The 15787-nt window shown below is 34.6% G+C and overlaps 1 protein-coding gene across 2 annotated transcripts in view; it reads left to right on the top strand.

Annotated features, from left to right (window-relative positions):
• The window catches only part of plxdc2b (plexin domain containing 2b), a 56118-nt gene extending 40973 nt beyond the window's left edge, over positions 1-15145 (top strand). Inside the window, exons 10-14 of one of the 2 annotated variants that reach the window (XM_065289324.2) lie at positions 2859-2919; positions 3231-3384; positions 6861-6899; positions 12138-12298; positions 13060-15145. In XM_065289324.2, the coding sequence (XP_065145396.1) occupies positions 2859-2919; positions 3231-3384; positions 6861-6899; positions 12138-12298; positions 13060-13179 (535 nt within the window). In that variant the 3' untranslated portion in view covers positions 13180-15145. Of the gene's footprint in view, positions 1-2858; positions 2920-3230; positions 3385-4085; positions 6012-6860; positions 6900-12137; positions 12299-13059 lie in introns of those variants that run through there. The other variant, XM_065289326.2, reaches the window with a different exon arrangement.
• Positions 15146-15787: the final 642 nt, after the last annotated feature.

The raw sequence follows: 15787 nt of genomic DNA, 5'->3' as shown, positions 1-15787 counted from the left end.
ATTTGTTCTGCTGAACACAAAGGAAAATATTTTGAGCAATGTTTGTAACCAAACAGTTTTTGAGCACCATTGTAGTATTTTTCTTACTATGGAATCAATGGTGCTATGTATAACAAATATCTTTCCATATGTCATTGGTCAATCCTCTTCCTGGGGGCCCACTGCTCTGGGGTGCGTTTCCCGAAAGTAACTATGGTCGCAAGTTCTGTCGTTACCATTAGAGTTCAATGGTAACAACGACCATAGTTAGCAAACGATGCTTTTGGTAAATGCACCCCAGCACATGTCTCTCTTATCTGACAGACAAAGTTCAATTCAATGAGATCTCTGCTAATGAGCTGATGATTTAAATCAGCTGTAGGGAGAAATACAAAATGTGCAGAGCAGAGGGGCTCAAGGACCAGGATTGAGAACCACTGCTTTAAGGTCAGCAACAAAGAACTTTATACAGGTTTGTAATAGGGGTGGGCCGATACGATATTCAGTAACGATATTAGTCCGCTATTAGCGAAAATGTCCGGATTGAATATTATAGAAGTCGGGGAGTAAAATCCGATCCAATACCAACACAGACCTTGTTATGGCAACTTGGCGTAAAGCACGTCTTGCTGAACAACATGAAAAAGTTCAACCTTAAATTTCATTTAGAATTTTTGTGCTGACTAACTAAAAATGTTGCTATTAGAGTTTGTTTGAAACATTTAAATAAAAATGAAGCAGTAGTATTGCACAATGTTTCATTGAGTCTTGAATTTGCACATTAAAACGTTTGAGTTCTGAAGCTTTGTTTAAGCTTTTTGTATGGCTTAAAAAATGTGTTATTTGCAGCTTAATTGATTAAAAGGGTGATAGAGATGGTATTGGACCGGTATCGACAGATACTCAAGGTTGTGGTATCGACATCAGTATCAGACATGAAATGGTGGTATCCGCCCAGCCCTAGTTTGTAACAACATGAGTGTAAGTTAACGATAACAGAATTTTCTTTTTTGGGTAAACTATCTCTTAAAATGGAGAAAAATTAGTTGGGATTTAGTTCTTAAAGGTTTAACAACAAAGAAATCCTTGAAAATCAATAAATTTTATTAGCATCCCGAGATTGCAGCTATTATGGCTATTAAACTTTAAATTAGTAATCAATTAATTATTAATTAATGATTCACTTCAGTTAAATGAGGCCATCCCAAATGTTCCCAAAGTAAACGTTTGACAAAGTATTGGTATGTACACACACTCACAAAGTTCAATTAACAAACTTTTCATCAAAGGACTGACTTAGCTCCTTTCATAAATTTTTGCTCAGTCCTGGTTATTGATGCTTAAGTATGACAGAATTTGAATATTCATTGAAAACGCTGCACTTTTGTAACTGGAACAGATGTGTTTATTAATAAGCATTAAATGCATCAAAACCTCGTGTCATTTGCATACTTGGAATGGCCTCCTTTCACCCTCAAGGTCAGATTATTATAGGATCAGAATAAATTTGAGCTGACTGCATTTGCAGCCATTAACATGCAAATGAGATTATGAAAGGTTGCAGAAGTGCTGACAAGTGATGTGGCTGCTGCCATGAGCAACCTCAAATCTAGAGCGATATATTTCAGTTTTACTCAAGGTGATTGCTTTGAAGGAAAACTGACATGATTACCATGAAAAAGCTATGAAAACAAATGACTTAAAATCACATTTGTTTATTGTTATATCAATAATGTATTTGCCAGGTAAAGGTAATAAAGTTGGAAACTCTTTGAAAATTTGCTTTTTTTGTCTGGGCTTTTAATTAGACTGAAACACTAAAATGATCCATGCCACCTCTGTTCACGGTGCTTCTTTCAAAACATTGTGTTTTGGGAGTGTTGTTTTCTGTATTATAGCATATTATAAAACAATTTGGCAGTATTGGTGGCATTTGCTGTGTAGTAATGCTGGATCTCACACAACATTGAAAGACCATTTCCAAAACAACAGAATAGAAAACACATTTTAATGAGAAACAGAAAGTTCAACTTTCGTAGCTTGAAGTTTTCTTTATTTTTAACCAGGGGTACGTGAACGGGATGTGTACATTTTTCCTTGATTTGAATAACTGTTTGATAATGATCTATTAAACATTTTACTGCCTAATTTTGTAGTTCTTATTCTTTAATAAGTTCTTCTTAACAAAAATTGTACCCCAAGCTAAGTCTATAAATACCTTGCTAATATTTTAGTTTTTTTGTACTTGGGGTCCCTGGGTTCTCTGACAGTCGCGGTGTGCCACCTGAAAGACTAGGATCCGTTTGATCAAGATGGCACAATATGGCTGCATTTAGATTACACTGACAAGCTCCGACAAGCTAAATAGAGATACCGAACACGCACACACAAACTTGTTTGTTTACTGCCTGTGAAGTGACTGCGTTTCTGACCCCAATATATCAACAAGAAACATTGAGAGAGATGAAATGAATGCGTTTATGATGAATATACCTGAACTGGACTGAACTTGAAAGAGAAAGTCTATAAGGAAAAGATGAATGGAGAGTGAGGACTTGCTGAAGGATATGGGGAGGAAGGGTGACTGTATCACAGCAGACATCAGGAATGCCAAGCAGCCAAAGCCCATTGTGTTCCTTTCTGCATGCAAAAAGTTAAGGGAGGGGACGAGGAAAAACATACTAGCTTTACATACTGATTCTGAGAAATCAGCTTCGAGTAATAACATACAAATGTATATAATGCAATATTTTATAATATTTCATTTTCTTATAAGAACAACACCTTGAGTCAGTAACATGGCACACAACCATGCGAAACATTTTTCCAAATGTGTTTATTGACTGTCTCCCTAACTAATAATAATCTTTTCTTGACAGATGTTCCAGTGGCTTTGATCGCCATCGACAGGACTGGGTAGATAGCGGTTGTCCAGATGAGGTGTGTATGTGTGTGTATTTCTGCCTCCATTTTTATGTGATAGATAAACTCCCTGCAGTTTCCAGAGATAAAAGAATACTGTCCATCTCTTTTTTCCTCCATTTCTCTCACCCCCTCCCTCGAGCACATGAGTAACTCTGTATGATAATGTGTATGAATTTTTAAGTTAGAAGCGCTATCTCTCTCCCAAATTAGAATAGACATCTCATAAGCATCTCATATTGCCTTATTTTGCATTACACTACCAAAATCCATAATGAACTCCTGCCATTGAATTGATAACCACATCCTTACTTGTCTTTTATTCCAAGACAAAGGATAATACCTGTGACATCATCAGTCCTACTAATCTCAACCCTCTGACCACTGTGTCACTTTCCAAGCTGACAACAAGGAACAGAGGAACTACTGAGGCTCCCTCCACCCAAGCCACATCACACATGCCCACCAGCACACCTACAGAAGGTATTGTCATACCTGGCACGCACACACCATGCGGTTTGAAATATGAAACATTAAGCAGATGATACAATTCTTTAACAACAGCGAAGCAATGGGTTACACAGCAGACCTGGTGATTTTGCTGTGTAGTAAACCATTAGTTACAACTGACTGCTTGTGTTAAGAATACAGCATGCTAACAAATGCATTAATGAATATAAGAAAGAATATAAAAAGGCTTATTTGTGTTTTTATTATGAGCCTGGGGATAGAAATCAATTACTGTAGAAGGAACAGCATGTAGCAGGGTACATTCATGCTGTTGTTTCATTTAGCATGCTTAAACATTTTTCTCATGAATAAGTTTCAATACATAATCATGCATATCATTTTCTTCCAGCGCCAGACAATTACAGAGACTCATAATCTACACAAACATACAGTGTAGTATATGCATGTTAAAATAGCTACAAACAGGACTCAAGTAAACACAACTGCTAAAACATAAAAAGCAGTCAAACAAAAGCTTGTGCTGTGCGATCTGATTTGCATTGTTTTCCTTATTTTTTGATAAGGCACAAACACATTATTAGACTGTAGGCTAGATTAACGTTACATAAATTATCAAATTCGTCAGTGAATGATTAATGTACATAAATATTCAAGATGTGCAGAAGAAACAAACTGATCAAACTTTAATCTTTCTGCTTGTTTGTCTTTCTTAGAAGACAGCTTCTAGAGGATTTTCCCCTCAAATGAGTTATGAGGCAGAGATACTGAGCCTTTCTGCTCAGTCAGTATAAATCTGTTAATGCCATAAACATGTTTGTTGCAAGGGGAACATTCATCGCATTTGGCTACAGCTGCAGTATGTTGATGGAAACACAATTTTTTTAGTGTGAGAAGGACGGCCAAATATGGCTGATAGAAAGAAAGGAGGATCCATAACAAGGTGTTATTATCTGAAAACAACAGTCTGTTTGGCTGTGAATACTTTCATTATGAGTGTATGCATATTCATTTAGCACATCAAATTCAATATAGGACAGCTGCGCAGTGTAGTGCAGAAAGTTGCTTCAAAGATTAAATTAGGGCCTTGTTGCCAAGGTCCATTTACCCATTAAAGCACTTACGTGATTAGGTACATCAAACATCTGTTTATCGGTAACACTTTCATAGAATAGTCAATAAGACAGTGAGTTATGAGGTCAGGATATGAGATATAGCTAAATTATAAATAATGTTTTAACCCTCTTAGTCAATCTCTCTTTCTTTATAATAAAGTCCTTCATGTGGTAATTTCATTAATAGCCCAGTTATAGTAGTTTATTAATACAGCTGACGTCCAAAGGCTGACAGGGTCACAAAAAACACAAGGTCAATATAATCACAGCAAATACCATATAAAGAACATGCAATGTGTTTTATAATACAGTCTTTATTGTCATTGTACACAGTACAACCAAACGAAATTGGGTGCAAACCTAAGGTGCCATACAAACACTTAACAATTAGAGCAAAAATTTAGCAACATAAATATAAGAACACAGCAACATAATATACTACACATTGACAGACATTTACTGTAAGATTAAGACATGACTCATAAGTATTGCACATTATGATTTTATAAAGTATTACACATTGAAATGTTTATTTCAGCATTGCACATTATTAATTGTGTAACACAGTATTACACATTGAATTGCAAAGTAGTAATGCACATTATAAATTGTTTGGTGCAGTATACCACATTCAGCATTGTTAAAGGCAATGTTTTTACAAGTATTGCACTTTGTGAGTTTTCTAAAGATATTGTATTGTACGGTACAGTACTATATATTATGAGTTTTTTTTCTGTGCACAGTATTCCACATTCATTATTGTTTATAATGCATTGTTTCTTCAACTATAGTGTGTGTGTGTGTGTGTGGAAACATCTAATTTGTACCATACTGCACTTTAAAGCAGTGTTTTGTTGTAATATCAGAACGAATTTGACTACCACTATCATCTAGAAGTTAACAGGCTTTCACTATCTCTGACCGTATCAGTGTTTAAAGCTCACGTGACTTCAATGCTCACATCACTTGCTATTATTAGTTATTTTGATACTTTTGTTTGTTGTATTGTCAGGATAATATGCAGTATATGTATATCTGCTTGATGCTTGCAAAACTGTTTAGCTCATTTAAGAATTGGAGTGGATTTCTCATTAAAACTACTTATATTTCATAACACTCTTCAATTACAGACGTATTCTTCAGTCGTTTGTGTGACCTGTTTACATTTGATGATGAGAATTGTCTGAAAATGTGTATTTGTGGTAGATATGTGTTTCTGTGTATTCAGAGTTATTCAAAGTTACTTTAAAATGGCACAAAAAATTGCCTCATTCGTTGAATGTATTTTAATTACGTGGGAAATTTCCATATAAAAATATTACATTACTATAGCTGTATGTATCTAATCATGTTTGATGGATGCAACTAAATTCTTTCTACTGGAATTATCACAATTACATTGAACCAATGTGAGTTTCCTCAAACTTGGCTTTGTTACATTGACTTAATATAAATTTAATTAAAATCAAACATATACTTTTATATTTAACCATTACCTTTTGCCTAAGTAAAACTTTATAAACTTAATATATGGCCTAATCCAAAACTGTCGTATGAATTAAATAAAATTGATTTTATTGAATATGTAATTTTTATTAATATTATTATTAATAAATAAAATAGATTATTTATTTGAGAATAAATACATAAAAAATATATAACAAAAACATTTTAAAGTACATTTTTACAAACATTTATTAAATATATTTTAGTACATTTAAATTTATCAATAAACAGCATTTTGTCATGTATTAGAATAAATTATAATACTTTTTTCAAAAAGTATATTAATATCACATTAACAGGCACAAGAAAAATAACAGGCTTGATGGTTCTGATGGGAAAGTGTCAATAGTAATAATGACTTAGATGTGTGAATCATTTAAAAAGCAGAAAATAATTAGCCAACTTCAGTTCAGTTCAATAACAACTTCCAGTAATCTTGTGTTGCTTTTAAAAACAGTCAATGTTATGCGAGCGGCACTTTGGTGTACTTCTTGTACACCGATAAAAAAGATTGATACAATCCACCTGTTTCTCTATTTAATTCCAAGAATTTGTCCTCGCTGAATCCCGCTCCATCATGGGGTGATTTAAAGTGGTTAGGGTACACAACTCACATTTCAGTTATTAATCTAAGAAACTTCACTCTCATAACCTAAATAAGTTACATTTCTCCAATAAAACTAAAATACATATGTTTATAAAAGAATCAGATTTAAAGTGACCTAAACTGACAATTGTATGGTCATCTAATAAATGTCTGTGTGCTTTTCTTTGTGGTAAATGAGAAAATGGGTAGATGTGAATTGAGTTGATAATAATATTCATTCACAAACTTTCTGTTTTATCTCCTTTTTTTATGGATTCTTACAGATGACACCAAGATTGCACTACATCTCAAAGACAATGGAGGTAAGATTTTACCCTTGCTGCAGTCCATGTGGCTTTAAAGGTTCTTTGTGAACTATTTAGCAAAAAAATTCAACACACTATCATTCTTTGGAGAATGATTCTTTGAAACTAGATTAATAAATAACGTCTGTGTCCAAATAAGGTTATATTTAAGTTTGTCTATGTACTGTATGTCTACAGTATGTGTGTTTGACATGCCCATGTGTGTTTTGTTTGTAGCAGTCCCAATTTCCAAATTCTTGACCCAGTATCTTGACCATTAAAAACGGTGCACGCTGCCAGTTTATTTCCTGTCCAATAGCAGATTTTATATCATACCTTCTCTTTTCCTCGCAGTCTCTCTCCTTCTCTCTTTTTGTCTTTTCTGCTCACTCCCTTTCTTCTCTCCCCCTCTGTATTCCCAGAAATCTGTTAGTTAAATCCAGGTCATGTGTTTTTGATTTGGAGCAAGCTCAATATTTTTTGCAGTCGGAAACAGCAGTCAGGGATTCAGCATTTCATGAACAAAACAGAATATATGGCCAATAGAAAAGTGCTATCTAACCTAATGTTGAGTAATGTGAATGTTGTCATGCCAGGCTTAAATTAGGTAAAGATGTACAGGTGTAGTAAAGTCCCCCTCAATTTATCACTCAAAACTCATCTCTGAGCATCAAAACATCATCCACTCATACAACTGTGATTCCAAACCACGGTAATGAGACTTTGGATAGCTTTAATTTTATGGAAAAAATACTCAGTCAGCAATGTTGTTGAATTATAAATTTTCACATGGTATGTTTTAAAGCATATAAAAATACCACATAGACACATAAACAGACTTTAACATTTCAATGGCCCATATTATTTTATGGCCAATCCTACACATCATGTTAACCTGCTTACATTTATTTCAGCGTAATGTCTCACAAACAATGAACCCTTGCTCTGTTTCTCATCACTGCAAAGTAACTACTTGAATTAATTTCATGCTGTGTCAAAATAATAATAATTCAAATAATATTCTGCAAAAGGACAAAGTTTTACATTTTTTCAATGTAAAAACAAACCCATTAAATGAATGGATAGCAGTGCGGAAAATAACTTTTTTTTTAATCTGCTCTTTTTTATTGCGGTCAGTTCTGATGAGATTCGCAGCTGTTTGTTGACATATTTTTAAAAGCTGTTCACATTTATGATAAAATGACAGTACATTTCTTTAGCACATCAGGACAAAATGTACCTGTGCTTTAAATTATATCTGGTTTAAGCAAACCAGCCTGTGCACTGACTACAATATCAACTGTTACTGTCCTCACTCCAAAGTGAAAAATTATTTGAAAATGCAGAAAAATCAGGGTCAGGATTTGGGTTAGAGAAAGTGCTATGGAAAGCCGTGTGTGCGTGCGCACGTGTTTATGCATTTATGCGCGTACATGTGTGTGCTTTACTGTTGTGCAGGATTTGTGCAGTTTGCATTTTATGGTTGCAGTTGCATGGTTATTAAATTGTATGCCAACTTGTGTGTAAGAGAATATGACTAAGTAAATGCATGCTGAATGAAGTGTCAGGTTTAAATTTAGCCAACATGCACAATGTCTGATGCTGGCAGGAACAAGATAATATATGCAAAGCCATTATGCAAATTTATATTTAGAAATATCATGTAAGGAGTGAGCCACCCGCTGCACCTTTTGTAGCTTAGTTAGGGCAACCTTGACAGTAAAGACCTGTTTGGTTTTGTTTCCCTTTTTTGCTGGCATTGATCATATCCCTGCTTACCCTTCTCTGTTTGTTGGTTACCTGGGATGTTGTAAATATTGTATATACAGTAGTATTTTTTACAGTTTTATTTGGACCTATGTACAGTATATCATATTTGTCCCAGCACCAACTATTGATATACTTGCCAAAATTATTGATGTTATGCCCTGACCATTCTGGATAACATTTGTTTGGAAAATAGTTTTGTGCTGGTGGCAAAGTGACATTGTTGAGTAGGGCTACATTACCTATCCAGATTTGTTGTCAATGTGGTGTATTGTGCTGTGTGTGATGTAACAGTGGTTTATTTAAAACCCAATTGATTGGACAATTCGTTTTTTTCTTTGTTTGCTTGTTTGAAGTCACACAGAATCACAATTCATATGCCCATAGCAACCTATTTAACTGACTGCTCATTCATGAAACCTGTATTACTTAATGGACTCTGCAAGAAAGCTAATAAACATATTTTATGTCCACAAATGTATTTATTAATTTAGCATTTAGTTGTTAAATAAGCAGGATAATATAGTCAGCCAGTCATTGTTGCAAATAAGGCTTTTCTTTGCCGTAGGGTTCCAATCACCCTGTCTGTGTTTATTTAGCTGAAAAGGGGTGATATATTATAAAAGCATAATATTTAAACTGTATTATTATTATTTTTTATTGTGTTAATGCCTCAAAGAGCACACATAATTTTACTGTTCATGTAATGCCTGCACATAGTGTAACGGCAAAAAGGAAAAAGGATATTTTTGTCAGTACACTGTAAAACCTAAGTTAACTCAACTCAAACCATTTAAGTAACCCGGTTGCATAAGTTTTAAAATACATACATTCGAGTAATGTGAACTTAAACAAATTGAGTCATATGCAGTTATGCACTTATATTTAAGTTCACACTACTTAAATATAAGTGCATAATTGTACATGACTCAAGTTCACAGTACTTAAATTTATGCAGAGGCGTCATGCCCATTCAAACTGAGGTTTTTTGAGCCTCAAAATCAAAGAAGCGCCCATTAATCTGTTATTTGTCTTTTAATCTGTTTACTATACACAATATTATTAATTCTGTGCTGCATCCTTGTCACTTTTCGGAGATTTTCGCCGTTTTGATAGTGTTTTGATCATGTTACATTACTTCTGGCGGCAGGCGCTGCATACAGCGCAGTCGCTGACGCCATCAACGTCAGAGCACGCTCACGAGCTCTTTGCTGTTGCTGCTGCATTTTGCTATCCGAGGAATTAAAACGTGCAAGAAACGCTCACAACATTTCCAAACCCCAGTACGGTAATGTGCAGTTAACCTCCTCTGTGTAGAAAATGTATGGTTTAAAATGTGACCGTCTCAATGTTATATTAGTAGAGATTTCTAGATTCATCTTCTTGGTACAACGCCAAAGTTCGCCAGAGTTCACGGGGGCGCGGAATCACACATGCTCACATATGAGGTCAAGTTGAATGCAAAAATCCGTTCCTCTAATAATTTTTATCTAAAAAAACTTTTAATCATTATTGAACATTAAACTCAATCACGTGGCTATGTAATTTTCCTTTAAAATTACATTAATTGTATAGGATTATGCAGTTGTTGTGCAAAATGCATTGACACAATTAAACAAGTCATTTAACAAAACGTAAATAAAAAACATGCCGTTCCAGATGTAAATATGATGCCAATATGTCATTATTCCGATTAAATAGTATTTGATATGAAAGTTAGTCAACACTTTTATTTTGGAGGTTTTTGTCATGAAGGCAGGAACAGGAAGGCTCAAAATAGTGCCATGGAAAAGACTGAAAGCTCTATAATATTGATTGAACGAATTGCTTCGAAAATTGATTCAGTTTTTCAAAGTAGTTCCAAACACCACACACGCTGGCGACCCCTGCTGGTCAAAAGAGTGTAAAAGCAGATATGTCCAAACATTTTAAACTTTTTTTTACAAAATAATAGCAAGATTTTTATTAAAATATGTTTTAAAAAATATTTAACTTAACTAAGACATAGTTAAAAGTGTATTATGTGTTTTTAGTTTTATTTGGGGCAAACAAATCATTAAAACTAACTACCCTTTTAATTATGCACATTTTTGTCATTAAATCTGTCTATAAACAAAAAGTAGACAAAATGGTAGTGTTATTAGTCAGATCGGATAAATGTTTTATGAACTTGCATAATAAAACTGACCCGAGTTCACCTAAACAAATTAGACACTGGTCATTTGTGATCAACTTCCCCTAGTGGTGAACCATCGGATTTTCGAAACAGTTATGACGTAATGAAGCCTCGTTTGCTAAAATCACGTGACTTGGGCCAGTTTGAAACATGCTCCGAACCACTGATTCGAAACAAAAGATTCGTAAATGTTTCGAAGCCTCATGAAGCAGTGCTTCGAAAACGACCATCACTATGCACACATTTCTGTAAGCTGTGCACACTGTGCCCCCTTAAAAAAAATTGGTGCATGACGCCCCTGAATTTATGTGTTTTAAAACTTAAATGGTCTAATGCAAACGGTTTACTTAAATGGTTTGAGTTAAGTTAACTGTTAGGTTTTACAGTGTAAGGAATATAATATGATCCAATTAATGCTGAAAGAACACAATGCATTACAGAATAGAACTAAAATGGCCTGAGATTAGACGTTGCCTTTTCATGTGCAGATAGAGATGCTCTTTTCAATCATGTAGGCACCAAGACAGAAAATGAGAGATAAAGTGGAGTGTGTGTGTGTATGTGTAAGATCATTTTGTAGCATGTTCATTCACAAAACTAACAAATTGTTAATGTGAAAATGTACTGTTGTTACCTTGAAGATTTTTGGTTTTATCACACAAAATACCTTCGGTTTGTGCAACCATGTAGTCAGGTTACAACATGAAGTAAATTTTTTTGTTATCTGACAAAACATTGTTTGTAGTGAAAGGACCACTGTATAATGGTGGAGTTTGTGTTTGTTTTGTTTGTTAACATGATATTGTTTTTTCTGCTGTTAAGGGACGTGAACAGTAAAGAAAATAAAGCAGATATTCTATATGATTTTTTCACGTGCCCATCTATAAGAAAATCTCTGTCCCACTCATTTGTTCCCCTTAAAAGCTGCCACTAAGTCTGCTCAGTTAATGTTTGCGGACTTTGCTAAATTATCATCTATAACATTAGACTACAGCGAATCTTTGGGCAGTTATTAATGCCGTCATTGTCCTTTTGCTTATCTGCCCAATTTCCAGATACACAAGCCAGAGAAACAGCTTAAATGCCAAGAGATTAAAATTAGGTGATCAGATAGTGCTCTCTGCTGTTCGAAGGGGGAACTGCAATATTCGAAAAACCTTACTGATTCATTCTCAGTGATGTTACAACCATTGTTCTCTTATATGTGTACAGAGATTCATTTTCATTTTATCATAACTGAAGTGAATCAAGTAATGCATAGTACTGAGAACATCTGTATAAAATGTGTATTTGTGTTTATGTGTTGGTTTCAGCTGCTGCTGCTAAGAGTACAGCAGAAAACAGCACACATTCCCTGCACATGGGTCTGATTCTCGGCATGCTCATGCTTCTGCTTGTGATGGTTGTCGTCATTCTGGTTACTGTCTACATCTACCATCACCCGAGCTCTGCTGCAGGAATCTTCTTTATTGAGGTAAGAATGTGTAGCTGTTGTTAAAGGAGTAGTTCACCCAAAATTTCTGTAATCGTTTTATTAAAAACTAAATGTAATTCCTTGCACAAAGCTATAGCACAAGAGTCATATTTAAAGAGGGAATTAAAGGGGACATTTCTCAAGACTTTTAAGATGTCAAATAAATCTTTGATGTCCCCAGAGTACGTATGTGAAGTTTTAGCTAAAATACCATATAGATAATTTATTTTAGGATGACAAAATTGCCACTTTGTAGGTGTGAGCCAAAAATGTGGCATTTTTGGGTGTCCTTTTTAAATGCAAATTAGCTGATCTCTGCACTAAATGGCAGTGCACATCAGTGATATCACAAGGGTAGCCAAATTTCAATTCCCTATTTTTCACATGCTTGCAGAGAATGGTTTACCAAAACTAAGTTTCTGGGTTGTTCTTTGTCACATGGTCTAGGTTGATACAAGCACGGGGGACTAAATTATAGCACTTAAACATGGAAAAAGTCAGATTTTCATAATATGTCCCCATGTGTTTTTTGAAACTTTAAGTTTTACAGCCTCAGTCCTTTTGGACAGAATATTGTTAAAAAAAAAATTGTTATCTTTTGTGTTCTATTAAAGAAGAAAAAAGTCATAAAGGTAGTGAGTAAATGATAACAAAATGTTCTCTAAGGACAATTTTTGAAATTAACTAAATAATTATTTCATAATCCACTGATTCTGAAGGATGGACTTTTTATATTTTTTATCAATTTCATACACCCGCAGAGACGTCCCAGCCGATGGCCTGCCATGAAGTTCAGACGTGGCTCAGGTCATCCAGCATATGCAGAGGTAGAGCCTACTGGACATGAGAAAGAAGGTTTCATCGAATCCGAGCAGTGCTGAGATTTGACCTTTGACTTCTGAATTCACACACTGCCCAACAACCTTTTTGATGTCTAACTACAAACCCACACATCTCGAATCATAACTTTCCATCAGCCCTTCAAATGCAAAACACTGGCAAAACTGAAAACAATGAGGGTATGGCATTTGAACGGCTAAGGCATCAGAACAATAACACATTTGGATCCAGCCATCACCACTTAAAACGTCAACACTCAAAGAAACATTCAAAGGAAGTGTTTGTTAATCAGCTGGATCCATTACAGGCCCATGAGCTTCTGCACATGCTGTTTGGTTCCTGACAAGATCTTTGTACTGGCCGAGACTTCTTAAACTGAGGGTTGTGTATGTTTGATTCTTTAATTTGATGAGCCTGTCAGAAAAGATTTTTTGTTTCTTTTAGGATTAAATTGCTTGATGATATGAAAGAGATGCACATTCATTCAATTCTGTCTTGGAAATGTTATATAGACCTTTATATATCTTTAAAGGGTTTTTTAAAATTTTCTTTTTCTTTATGATTTCATCTTTTTGATTTTGATCTGACGTTTCAGGATTATGTATGACAGATTTGGAAAGACATGCACACTGCAGTTTAAATGTATTAGGAAAATGTTCTGTGAACAAATGCATTACAACAGTATTAAATTGACATTTATCCATGCCTATTTCAACCTTTAGGACATATTTGCACATATCCATTTAACGCACATACTGTATATTGGTTTATTTTTATAGTTCCCCTTTAATGTATGTTACTAATGCAAATTTAAAAGACAGGCGCTTGTGAGATTGTGTGCTTGTGTATGTTGAAAATTATTTTGTTTTGATCAATTTTAATTATATAACACCGTTAAAAATCATAAATTTGTACTAAATTGGATTCATCCCAGTTCATCTCAATTTGAAAGATTGGAACTAGTGCAACTAAGAATCAAATGAAGACTGAAATACTATAATGAATTCATTTTAAAGTTCAGTACACTACTCTGTAGGTACTCAACAGAAAGAGTGGTACATCAAAAACATGATGAATAATACTTTAATGTGTTCAAATTTAATGAGGTACTATCTTCACTTAACAAGATTTATCCTAAAAAAATTACATATTACTTTACATATGACCAAAGAACTGTTGTACACAAACATGTTGGACCAATAATAGGAAATTACTGCATTACCATATCATAATCTACATTTTTTTTTCTTCATTCTTTGGCCAAAACAGAGGTTATTCTTATAGGGTTGCAGAATATAGGAAAATATTGTGCTAAATAGTATAAATAATTATGTGATAATAAAAAATACTAAGTGGCTGTTTGGCCCTATTTTCAAGTTTACTGTTTACAACTGGAATGTGACATTTAAACCAAATATACAAAACATAATCTATCTCAACAACTTGACTTATTTTAACAAACCTATGGACGGAATGGATGAAATTGTTGAGAATTTCTTTGTAAATTTGTTATGTTCATTTTTTACAACCCTTATTGTTTCGAAGCAGCTTTCTCAATATAATCATAGCAACATGGTGGGTCACCAAAACCAAGTTTTTTCAAGGGTGATCTATTTTATCATTTTCTTAACTGGAACGACCTGATTATTTTCAGCACATGTAACCTGTGTGTGTGTGTGTGTGTGTGTGCGTGCGTGCGTGCGTGCGTGCGTGCGCGTGTGCGTGCGTGCGTGTGTGTGCGTGTGTGACAATGATTTTTTAAGAACATGTATGACTGCAATGTGAGTTCTATTTTGTGAAATTATGTTTAATAAGTGGTAACACTGATGTCTGCTTTTAAAATTTAAGCAAACAAAACCTATATTATTAACCTGCTTTTTTGGATAATCATAAAAGTCATGTTGTGCCACATTGAGAGACAGTGAAATACACGATGCCCTTATCAGTGTACTCTTGTGTTACTACTGTCATTTCATTTGCATAATAAAATTTGTTTAAATAATGAAATTCTGAATCATTTCTCCTCATGTCTCCGATCAAACAAAATACATTTTCATGTCTTAATACGTAATGTTAACCAATAACAACATAGCCTATATTTAAAACATAGCCTATGTTTTGCCCAATGGGATGTTTGTCCCTTAATAATTTTGAGTTCATATTAGGCATTTTTCTAAAGTCATTTATGCAACCTTGAAGGTCCCTTTTCAAAGGGGGCGCCATTTGTAGGGGCTTTCAAACATTGGTCGTTTCTCAAATGGAAGGCTGCATCCTCCCGAGGTCGCATTTGTAGGCTGCACACGTCGTGAGGATGTCTTATTTTAGAATATTATAAAGTTGACTATTATTCTTTGTTAATCGTAAATTGTTGTAATATGCTTATAATGTGCGAATGTAGTACTCTCGGAGGATATTGCCTTCCATTTGAAAAACGGCCCATAAATCCATACATCTTGCTGCTATATGCTCACTTCCGTTTAGATCGCCCCATATGTGGGAGTGCCGAAGTAATGGCGTCACTTTGTAGGCTAAAACGCGGAAGTGAGTTAGCATTTTAGCACTACGGGTTCCCTCGCCCTGAAGTCAATGGGTTTTTTGAATGGGTTTTTGCTAAATCGCCTGAAATAAGGTCTGTGGTTAACAAAACCT

Source organism: Paramisgurnus dabryanus, chromosome 2, assembly GCF_030506205.2.
Source record: "Paramisgurnus dabryanus chromosome 2, PD_genome_1.1, whole genome shotgun sequence".
Taxonomy (NCBI): domain Eukaryota; kingdom Metazoa; phylum Chordata; class Actinopteri; order Cypriniformes; family Cobitidae; genus Paramisgurnus; species Paramisgurnus dabryanus.
Note: the sequence above shows the minus strand (reverse complement) of the source record. Positions and strands in the feature narration are given on the sequence as shown.